Source organism: Ostrinia furnacalis, unplaced genomic scaffold (assembly GCF_004193835.3).
Source record: "Ostrinia furnacalis isolate ACB-3 unplaced genomic scaffold, ASM419383v2 OfSCF1131, whole genome shotgun sequence".
Lineage (NCBI taxonomy): Eukaryota > Metazoa > Arthropoda > Insecta > Lepidoptera > Crambidae > Ostrinia > Ostrinia furnacalis.
In genome coordinates this window covers 680,736-692,342 of record NW_021131370.1, presented here as the reverse complement: position 1 = coordinate 692,342, position 11,607 = coordinate 680,736, and the positions used below count along the sequence as shown (strand labels likewise).

Below are 11,607 nucleotides of genomic sequence, written 5' to 3'. Positions count from 1 at the left end.
AAACACGAGGGTTCAATCACCCGATAAATCATCATCATCATCAATCGGTGATAAGTATTATTCTGAGGGTGATGATTGTCAATCAATATTTAACTCCCTTTAAAAATTTTCTCATTGGGACAAGTATCGAAGATGCCATCTTCCGTAAGAAAAAAGATTTTAATATCAAAATAAGAAAGCGGTGGCTGGTCCCTCCTATTATCGTATTTCAAATAAATTAGCGATGCATAAAAATGCCCCTCCTTGATTCCCGATAAATGATAATCCGCAATAACAAAATTAATTACTTTGACCAAGCGACGGGCGAAAGAATTTCGCGAAAGATTGGAGATTAAAACGTTTAATCCGACAAATACCTATAAAGTCCATAATTTCTTTTAGGGAGGCGGAAATTCATCAATCATTAAACATTTTTGACGGAGTTCCTTTTGTCGGAATTCGTCTAATATTTTAGTGAATTATCCAGCATTGTAGGAACTGAAAAAAAAACACATATTGTTGTCAAATTGATTGAGATGTTCTAGCACTATTGAGACCCTCTAGATGGCCCATAAAAAGGCAGGAGACTCAAAGCTGTAGGTACCTACTTACTAACCAATGTGCAAATTACTTTGTTGAAGCTATGAAAATGTAAGTTTCAAGAAACTCCTCAAAACTTGTTATCCATAATTGTTTTGCGGTGTCCTTAGTTGCTTTTTATATCAAAATCCTGACAACATTAATCGTCTCGTCTTCAAATTGCTTCAGGCGGACAAACCTCGTCGCGATCATAATAAAAAAGTTTATTATTTTCAGACATCGCCCACTAGATTCTATAAGATTATTATGTTAGAGGAACATGAAGTATACTTTTATTAAATTAGGTTTATTAAAAACGAATCGCGGAATAAGTACCTCAAAAAAAGATTTACTAACAGACTTATAAATCTACCTATTTAATAAAAAAACTCCCTCCGGAATTACAGATAATTAAGTAATCTTCAAAATGGCTCTAATATTTTTCACAAAGCGTGATGAAGACTGATAAAGGATCTAGTTCCTAGAAAAAAAAAATTAAGAGGTTTATTTATATTTGCAACTTGCAACTATAATGTGAAAAATAATCTTTTAAAAGGAAAATACGGCAATAACTTAGCAATCTAAACAAAACCCCATCAGCTAATAATATTTGCCGTTCCGCGATCGATTTAGCGGAATCTAAAGGTGCGGTTTCATGACAGCACCCCGCGAGCATTCGGAGTGTACTTTCATCCGAACATTGCTGTCGCGGATTAATATTGCATTGGTCAAATTGTGCCACTTGTAATTACCAGACTGTCGAGCGCTACCTATATGTTATGCGTACACTTTTGCATCAGTTTGTTGTGTGCATTCAGCAAAGTTCTAATATGCACAAACAATACTCGTAGCTTATGTGATCAAGTGTATCTTATTTAATTATGACTTGGGAGTTGGACAACTAAGGCAACTTTAGCTTTAGTGGTAGCAAATTTTGCCCTCTACACAATAACTTGTTGTGGCTATTGGAGCATTAGCATTAAAGCCACATAAAATTATTAATATCNAAACCTCGTCGCGATCATAATAAAAAATGTTTATTATTTCCAGACAATGCCCACTAGATAAGATTATTATGTTAGAGGAACATGAAATCTATGTTAATTAAATTAGGTTTATTAAAAACGAATCGCGGAATAAGTACCTCAAAAAAAGATTTACTAACAGACTTCTAATTCTACCTATTCAATGAAAAAATCTCCGTCTGGAATTGAAGATTAATTAAATAATCTTCAAAATAGCTCTTATATTTTTACATAGCCTAATAAAGGATCTAGTCTAGCTGCTAGGTAAAATTGTCAAAAGATTTATTATATTTTCAACCATAAGTGAAAAACAATATTTTAAAAGGAAAATACGGCAATAACTTAGCAATCTAAACAAAACCCCATCAGCTAATAATATTTGCCGTTCCACGATCGATTTAGCGGAATCTAAAGGGGCGGTTTCGTGAGAGCACCCCGCGAGCATTCGGAGTGTACTTTCATCCAAACATTGCTGCTGCGAATTAATATTGGTCAAAATGTGCCACTTGTAATTACCAGACTGTCGAGTGCTACCTATATTTTGACCGTACACTTTTGTTCAGTTTGTTGTGTGCATTCAGCAAACTTCTAATATGCACAAACAATACTCGTAGCTTATGTGATCAAGTGCATCGTACTTAAGACTTGGAAGTTGGACAACTAACGCAACTTTAGCTTTAGTGGTAGATGTTGCCCTCTACATAAACTTGAACTTGTTGTGGCTATTGGAGCATTAGCATTAAAGCCACATAAAATTATTAATGTATGCCAATTCAACAATCATTTTATATTATTAGCGACTGACCAGTTGTGGCAGTCATTTAATTTAGGTGTGATGCAAATTGAATGAATGAAATTATTAGAAATCCTATTTATAAGGCATTTTTTTAGGTCCTAAATTCCTTTTACTCGTTTCGGGGTTTGTTTAACGATGTCCAGTGTATGATGTTTGAATGTATTAAAATAGAGATCGTTTTAATACCTACATTAAATCATAAAAGTCATTTATTTTCTGTAATTAAGGCTGAGTTGCACCACCTAACTTTGACCGTAACTATGACGATAGCCGGTGTTTTTTGTATGGAATTTGACAGATTTCCGACGTTTATTAAAGTTAAAGTAAGATGGTGTAACTCGGTCTAATAGACGTTTACATGATATTTGAAAAAAGTGTTTTTGTTATAACCGCACCTTAAACGGAATCTATTAGAGATAATATTGTTATGCCCTTAGGTCTGATAACATAGGGGAAGATAACTGCTATTGTTTCTGGACCTAGGTCTAGTGCATTAGACAGACTTTATGTTACAGCCGGATTATCCCAGATAAAGAGATTATGAAGGTTGGTTAGAGCAAAGCTCTTTGAATCATACCAGTGTATTTGCTTTATTACGAAAATCATTTAGATACGTTATTCAAAAGGTCTAGCAGGATCAAATTTTAGTTGAAGTATATTTTCGTCGATTTGAATTTGCTGTGTATTACGAGTACGTCACTAAACTTAAAACGGAGTGAATTTGAGAATAGAATTCATTTTAAAGTTTATTCCTTTATGAGCACAACAAGTACACCAATCTAGCTAAACTAATATACCTACTCGTAGCATGAGACGAGATTGCTCTGTTTTTATTTCTAGTTATAGTTAAAAAAATTGTTACTGGTTTCTTATTTTATTATTTTACCAAGAGCCAATGTTTCAAGTGTCACATAATTTTAGTTGCATCTCTTGCAACAGCAGAAAGAGGTTGAAAAATCGATAAGTAGGTATATTAATACTATTTGAATAGTATTCGAATATATTTTGTTTTTTAAATAAAACAAATGATATCGGTGGTCAAGTTACCCGGTGTCCGGGATCGTTACACAGATAATGTGTGCTTACTCGGGTGCGCAAACATGGCGCTCAAACACCGAGGCAAATTACACAAAACGCTTTCTAACGATTCTGGAACACCTTTTGGGCATTTAGGACATCACTGATAAATAACATTTTCTACTATTACCACATTTGTTAGTATATGGATATAATAGGGATGTTTCCTGGGTAAAAAAGCAAGAGTTTTAATAGTCCGTCAGTTAGCTTATCAAAAACTACTCGACACGTATTTTTCACTTTTTAAAACTAATGAAAATATGATATGATATAAAGCGTGCCAAAGTTCTGAAGAAAAGAACCGTGACGTCAGTAAGTGCGTAAAAGTGCAGCACTTTGTGACGTCGCGTGGAACTTCAACGCACTATAACTTTGTAATTATTTGTTTGATTGACAATTAAAAATATACGTGTCCAATATTTTTTTATACTAAAATTGACGGACTAAAAATTTTTTTTAGGAAACTAGCCTATAGAGAGTTATGGATGGCTCTTATCTATACTAATACCTATTATAAAGAGGTATGGTTTGTGTGTTTGTATATTTGTCAAATTGTAAGGGGTAATCTCGGGATCTACTGAACCGATTTTAAAAATTCTTTCACCAATAGAAAGCCACATTATTGCTGAGTGTCATAAGTTATATAAAAAACTAAAAATTAGAAAGCTAGTAACTAATAAGTTTAACTGATTTAGGCTGAGATGCACCATTTTACTTTAACTTTGACAAACGTCAAAAATCTGTCAAACTCTATACCAAAAGCACCGGTTATCGTAATTGTTACGGTTAAAATAAGGTGGTGCAAGTCAGCCTAAGTGCTATTGCTAGAGCAATAACTAGAACTAACGGTTTAAGATGCCCTTCATGATGATATTTCTAATTAATAATGAGGATATTTGCAATTAGGAGTAGCGTGTAATTCATTCAATATCCTCTCTCTTATGGGCTTGTACGAGTTTATATTTATACTTACTTTAAAACAGTTTTCAAGTCACCACTAAATCTTCAAAATATTTGTAGAAGCATTGACTTATTTACGCACGTGTGTCTTATTTGTAAAATAATTAGACTAAATTATTAAAAGTGCCTACCCAAAGTCATTATTCCACGCGGACGAAGTCGCGGGCACAGCTAGTATACACATAAACCTTTAAGTGATCGATTTGTTAATATTTATTTATTTATTTAAGGATAGTACACAGCACAATATCAATCTGTATCTAATAACAATGTTTTTAGTAGATTTTGTAGGCCAAATATGACTATCCAACATTAAACAATTATGTTATTAATTGGGATCAATGAGCTTTAGTGTACTGTCAATAGCTCCATAAATTAATCCTGTTGAGATTCCCAATTATTAACCACAATCAAAATTGGCTGTGGTTAAGTAAATTATCTACTGCTAGGTATAATCTTATTTGATACATATAACTGTCATTATAATATTTTCAAAGAGACAAATCAAATGATCCATGATGATAGTTTCCAAAATTCATTCGCTAACGAGTGGATTTGGAAATTAGAATATGCTCAAACATAGCCAAAGCTAAATGGTTATTTCAATCATTTAGGTCTGATGCGTTCCATATTTACCGTTCCAGATATTAGCGCCGTTCGCTAAATCTATTTGGAAATCTAGCATTGAACATACACTATGAAATGCAGTTATTGTAGATTGTATCGACAAAGTACGGTTGGTCTACCAAACTATCTAATTTATAGAGAGCAGAATATAGGTATGTACTACTGCTAGAGGTCTAGCAGTTGTTCAGCTTTAAATGATGTATTACGTAAGTAGTTATTTATTTCTGTACCCACCACTGATAGCGGATTATGTTTTTTAAGTTCGTTTTCCTTACTTTCCTATAAAATAAATGAATGCCATATTAACGATACCGCCTTTACCGTATCTTTCTATTATTGTAAGTCTAAAAGAGCTTATAGCTCACTTCAATGAGATTATTCGTCCACAACATAATACCCTTTGCCTTTGCAATGCACTGGGCATTACATTCCTGTTATGAAGATTAGCGAATTTAATCTCAATGTTATAAAAGAACTAAAGACCTATATTTAAACCGTTTGAATTTCGATCAGCCACCTTTATTTAACTTTGCGACTTCGTGTGCTTTTTAGAATTTTAATGCTATAAAAATACGAATTATCAAGTTATGTCAGAACTCAGAAGAATCAAGAATGATCAAATTTAGGATTAAAAATAGTAACATCGGTTACGTTAAACACGTGACTTTACTCATCAGATAAAAGCACTTATAGCCATTATAAATGTAACTGTTAACAGTTTACCGATAAGTAAACATGTTGTCACTAATTGGGACCTCACGCTGTTACGCAATGCACTTATGAGCTCCCAGATGTTATGTAGGTTCCAAGACAAATTAATGAACGCCCACAACGGCTTCTAGGATCCGACACTAGAGCCTTAATTGTTACAACCAAAATAGTAGAAATACATTAACTTTGTTTAGTTTCGGTGATCATATTTTAGTCAATCAGTTCAATTCTTTATTGCCATACGTTTCCACGTCGTTTCACGGTTTCCAGACTCGTTTTTAACGTGTATTCCGAAATACGGTTTCTATCGATAAATCGAATAATTTTATTTGTCAATAGACTGATCTGTAAAGAGCTTTAGCATTGGTCCAGAACAAATAAAGGTGCTCAAAACTCGTTTTAAACTTTTAGGATTTAGGATTTTTTGTTTTTTGATATTTGAACCTCTGACTTAAATATATTCTTGATTGTAGAGTCTTACTTGATAGCCGTTTTATGCTGTTCCTAGGAACCCATTTGTCGCTGTTTTGTTACCTTTAAAATGCACCTGGCTGCTTAGTGAAGCTTAAAGTTTTTCCTCGCGTGTTCCTAACTCAATGATATACAGCAGGCGCCACGTGAGCGAGCTGTGCTAACACAATTAGCGTTAATGGAGCAACTTGTTTGTTTGTTTGTTCTTACAGCACCAAAACGTTACGTTAAAACTTTAATCGCACCTCCGTATAATCCCATGAACTTTATAGCTACAGATTTAGAGGCGATAATTGAACGCGACGTACGTGGAATGGGTAATGATTTGTTAGACTACGTAATAGAGACGCGATGCGAATAAACGGCAATTTTGGAGAGTAAATATGAATTAGGGAGATTGGTTTAGCAATATACGCCAGCAATATTACTCTTATTATACGCTTTATATACGAATTTTTATTTTTCTAAGGTTTAGGATAGAAATTTGGTTGTTGCGTAAAACTTTTGGATATTCAAAAAGCTTTCCTCATGTACGAGTATAACTACGACCAATATGAACTAGAAATTTTATGTATGTATGTAGCGAACATCGTTGTAATGAGGCTGCCTTTTAAATAATTTATGCCACATCCTCTCTTACCCTAAAGCACCACTCATGTTCTCTCTACATTCTAATTATCAATTCAGTCACAGGACCTCCACTGCTGAACATAGGCCTCTAAAATTTTCTTGAAAGTCCATCCTTACATCATTAAATTTAAACGTAAGGTTCACAATTTGAAACCAATATCAAAATAGAACCTCATTGTCACCTCATACGCAGTGTAATGTTTTAAAACCGCCCGTGCCATTGTTAGGCGACGCTGTTTGCGCGCAAACAGTCTGCTTGCCGCCGGGTGACAGCCGTAAACATGGCTACTCGTTATGCTGTAGCTGTTACGTCACCACATTAAACATAATAATATTGTTAATGCGAAGGTCTGTTTGTTACATTTTTTTGGCAAAAAGTACTGCTGAATCAATTTAATTGATTTTGGTCTAGAATTCGAGAAATAGTTTGTAAATTGAGAAAAAAATGATTGTAAAACTTGAAAAGGGTGAAAAGGGGTTAAAGTTTTTGGGGACTCATTAAACCTACATTATGGTAATGCTTAAAAACATAAAAACCAAAAATCAAAACCATGCGGATGAAGCCTCAGGCAAAAGCATAGCTGTTTAGACGCCCAAACTGTCTTAATATGTCTTCTTATCGTGACCTTTTGGCTATTCGTATAAGACAAACACAGTTTCTTGTGTCATATTATTCATCTACAAACATTTGTTGTGTCACTAATTGGTACGTCACGTTGTTTCGTAATAAACTTGAGCGTTCCCTTAGGAGTGGCGGGTCATTGTTAAACATGGCTTTGTACACACCTCTACCACCACAGTTAGTTACGCAGTTCATAATAGTGATTGAGATAAATTCAATAACATTTTTGAGAACAACAATCCAATAAGTTAATTTCTTAACTTAAAAGTCACGCCAAACCCGCTGACCCGCCGACATGAGTAGTCGACTTTTGACATGTCGTCAAAAGTCATAGAAAGTACAAGTTCTCGACATGTTTCTTTGGAAATAAAGCCTTGCTGTATAGAGCCCTTATGAATCCATAATGTTTGTACAGTTAACAGCACAAAGGCCCGCATTCACAAACATTACTATGAGGTCTCACAGTGCGTGTGAACGCACAGGGTGACACATGAACCAATCACAGAGCTCTATTATGGCTATACAACGCTGTGCGTTCGATTTGCTGCTTCACTTAAGTAAGCATTGTTTGCTTGTCTGCTTCAAACCACTATGGAAGTTACAACCACCAGAGGATGCCCGCAAGGGGGCGTGCTTTCGCCCCTTCTCTGGACTCTGGCGGTTGATACACTACAGTATAAAATGGCCGACCTCAACATTGACACTCAAGGGTACGCTGACGACCTTGTTGTCATAGTAAGGGGCTTCTGCCAAAGTACAATATCTTCCATAATGCAAAGAGCGCTAAACACCATAGGTGGGTGGTGCAAAAGAAACAGTTTATCAGAGTTAACGCTGATAAAACTGTCATTATTCCATTTACCAGGCGTAGACAGTTGAACAAACTAGTCAAACCCTCTCTAAATGGAAAAGAGATCGAGTTTTCCACGGTAGTCAAATATCTGGGCGTCACTATCGACCAGAAACTTACATGGAATACTCACCTTAATAACATCATACAAAAGGCAAAAATTGCCTTAGGCTCCTGTAGCCGCATGATGGGCAACAATTGGGGCTTGAATCCCCGATCTGTCTTATGGCTGTATACCACTATCNATTTATTTTATTTCATTAAGTACCTTAGGCCGCGAAATTATCAGCCGGCCCTCGTAGTTGAGTTCGCGCGACCTGTCATCGGCCTATGATCGCGCCGTGAACGCGCCGGCGATAGCGATCTGCACGCGTGTGGTTGAAGCAAAAATGAGGTAAAGGTTGAACGCCAACATAGAATCAGCTGCTAAAAAGGTGACATTTATTGTGCTGTGTACAAAGTTGACATTCGCATTCGACAACGTGTTCCCAGGTGCCCGACTACTTAGAAGTGATCGAGCAGCCGATGGACTTCAGCACGATCAAGGCCAAGCTGGCGGGCGGCGAGTACGCGCGCGACGGTGACGTCATCGCTGACGTCGCGCTCGTCTTCGCTAACTGCTACACGTACAACCAGGACACGCATCCTGTCGCCAAGTTAGTAATTTTCTGTAACTTTTGTGTCCCTTCCCTGGTTATTATTCGTCTGTGAAAGAAGTTTCTCACAGTTGATTTTTGTAGATTTTTTAATGCAGATTTTGATGTTGGTCACATGCAAAAAGCCTATGAAATACCAGAATCCCCTCGGTAAACTTACCTTCAGACTGGATTTTTCCTTTTTACTACGCATAAATTCATGGGAATGATGTTTTTACATGAGTGGCGACCTAGGATCGGAACTTGTAAAGTAGGAAGGCCTTTCAGGATCCTCTTTCATTCCTCTGATTTCAGAAGAGAAAATCCGTTGCTATGGAAATCCCTAAGGTGAGTATAGACTTGAGCATTTCTATGTAATGTAACGTTCTTGCGAATGGTACAATACAGGTAAATTGTGTATGACGTTTGGTTCGTGACAGGGTGAAACACTAGACATTTCATAGAGCGGTTCGTTGTTCTGTTACAAGTAAATGCTCTAGTATATACTCACTTTAGGGGAGGCCTTTGTCCAGTATTTGACGTCTTTTCTTTTTAAATATCACTTTTCTTTATCAATGTAACTCCCCCCAGAGCCGGCGCGCGCCTAGAGAAGTACATCAACAAGCGGTGCTCCGAGCTGGAGTTACCGGCTTTACCCGAGAGCCTCCAAGAAGATGAAGACGACGTGCCGCTCAAGCGGCGTGCCTCGTCGCCGTCCGCGCCCGCCGCCAAGCGCGCGCGACACAAGTGATGCCCGCCGCGCCTCCACGACTACGTCACGCAGTGGTCGGAGTGAGGCAGACAGAAGTGTGAGGCAGGGACAGAAGTGTTAGGCAGGGACAGAAGTGTGCGTTTATCGCCTGTTGTATATTATATCTCCATCTCCAGTACCATAAGTGTGGCTAACGCTAACTACGTCACGCATTGAGGTAGGGACAGTGAAGTGCGATGTGCATTCTCACGTGTAGTATTATATCTCCAATCTCCAGTACCATAAATGGCCACAGCTTAGTGCGCCGCGCCTCGCTAACTACGTCACGCAGTGGTCGGAGTGAGGCAGACAGTAGTGCTGTGTGCGGTATCGCCTGTAGTATATCTCCAATCTCCAGTACCATAATTAAAAGCGCGCGCGACACAAGTGATGCCCGCCGCGCCTCCACGACTACGTCACGCAGTGGTCGGAGTGAGGCAGACAGAGGTGTGAGGCAGGGATAGAAGGGAGTGAGGCAGGGACAGAAGTGTGCGTTATCGCCTGTAGTATATCTCCATCTCTAGTATCATAAGTGTGGCCACGCCTCGCTAACTACGTCACGCATTGAGGTAGGGACAGTGAAGTGCGATGTGCATTCTCACGTGTAGTATTATATCTCCAATCTCCAGTACCATAAATGGCCACAGCTTAGTGCGCCGCGCCTCGCTAACTACGTCACGCAGTGGTCGGAGTGAGGCAGACAGTAGTGCTGTGTGCGGTATCGCCTGTAGTATATCTCCATCTCTAGTATCATAAGTGTGGCCACGCCTCGCTAACTACGTCACGCAGTGGTCGGAGTGAGGCAGGGACAGAAGTGTGCGTTATCGCCTGTAGTATATCTCCAATCTCCAGTACCGTAAGTGTGGCCGCGCCTCGCTAACTACGTCACGCATTGAGGCAGGGACAGATGTGTGCGTTTATCGTCTGCAGTATATATCTCAATCTCCAGTACCATACCATACACATACCAAGTGTGGCCGCAGATTGGTGCGCTGCGCCTCGCTAACTACGTCACGCAGTGGTCGGAGTGAGGCAGACAGTAGTGCTGTGTGCGGTATCGCCTGTAGTATATCTCCATCTCTAGTATCATAAGTGTGGCCGCGCCTCCACGACTACGTCACGCAGTGGTCGGAGTGAGGCAGGGACAGAAGTGTGAGGCAGGGACAGAAGTGTGCGTTATCGCCTGTAGTATATCTCCAACTCTAGTATCATAAGTGTGGCCACGATTCGCTAACTACGTCACGCAGTGGTCGGAGTGAGGCAGACAGTAGTGCTGTGTGCGGTATCGCCTGTAGTATATCTCCAATCTCCAGTACCATAATTAAAAGCGCGCGAGACACAAGTGATGCCCGCCGCGCCTCCACGACTACGTCACGCAGTGGTCGGAGTGAGGCAGGGACAGAGGTGCTGTGTGCGTCATAGTCGCCTATAGTATATATTATTATCTCAATCTCCAGTACGGCTAGCACGAAAAACTTTCGAGTTCGAATCGTTTGCGTATTCTAATAATCACCATCAAAAGATTTAGTACGAAAACTACAACAGCTTACAACGCTCTTGTGAACGTGTCGTAAAGTGAACTTAGTATGAGAAATGGTTGCACGAAACTTATTGTGAGAATCAAAATTGTCACGTTATCGTTTAATTCGAAGGTTAAGTATTGAATTTTGTCGAATACGCAAACGATTCGAAGACGAAAGTTGTTCATGCTAGAGGTACAGTACCATAAGTGTGGCCGCGCCTCGCTAACTGCGTCACGCAGTGGTCGCCGATGTGAGACAGGGACAGTGATGAGTAATGCAGTGTGCGTCAGAGTCCAATCTCAGTACCACAAGTGGCCATAGATTGGTGCTTTGAAGTATCAAGTAAGCCACAGATCGATATCCAAAGCTCG

The 11,607-nt window shown here is 38.7% G+C and overlaps 1 protein-coding gene across 1 annotated transcript; it reads left to right on the top strand.

Moving 5' to 3' along the window:
* The first annotated feature begins 8,068 nt into the window (after positions 1 to 8,068).
* LOC114351345 (SWR1 complex bromodomain subunit bdf1-like) lies at positions 8,069 to 10,257 on the top strand. Its single transcript, XM_028302524.1, has 3 exons — positions 8,069 to 8,212; positions 8,820 to 8,983; positions 9,554 to 10,257. Exons 1-3 carry the CDS (start codon positions 8,069 to 8,071, stop codon positions 9,711 to 9,713), a joined length of 468 nt encoding a protein of 155 aa, XP_028158325.1. The 3' UTR covers positions 9,714 to 10,257.
* The last annotated feature ends 1,350 nt before the right edge of the window (positions 10,258 to 11,607 follow it).

Excerpts from the sequence above, each read along its gene's own strand:
- LOC114351345 (XM_028302524.1), top strand. The coding sequence starts at position 8,069 with ATGGAAGTTACAACCACCAGAGGATGCCCGCAAGGGGGCGTGCTTTCG. Across the intron at positions 8,213-8,819 it reads CTGACGACCTTGTTGTCATA|GTGCCCGACTACTTAGAAGT; the intron begins GTAAGGGGCTTC and ends ACGTGTTCCCAG. Across the intron at positions 8,984-9,553 it reads GACACGCATCCTGTCGCCAA|AGCCGGCGCGCGCCTAGAGA; the intron begins GTTAGTAATTTT and ends AACTCCCCCCAG.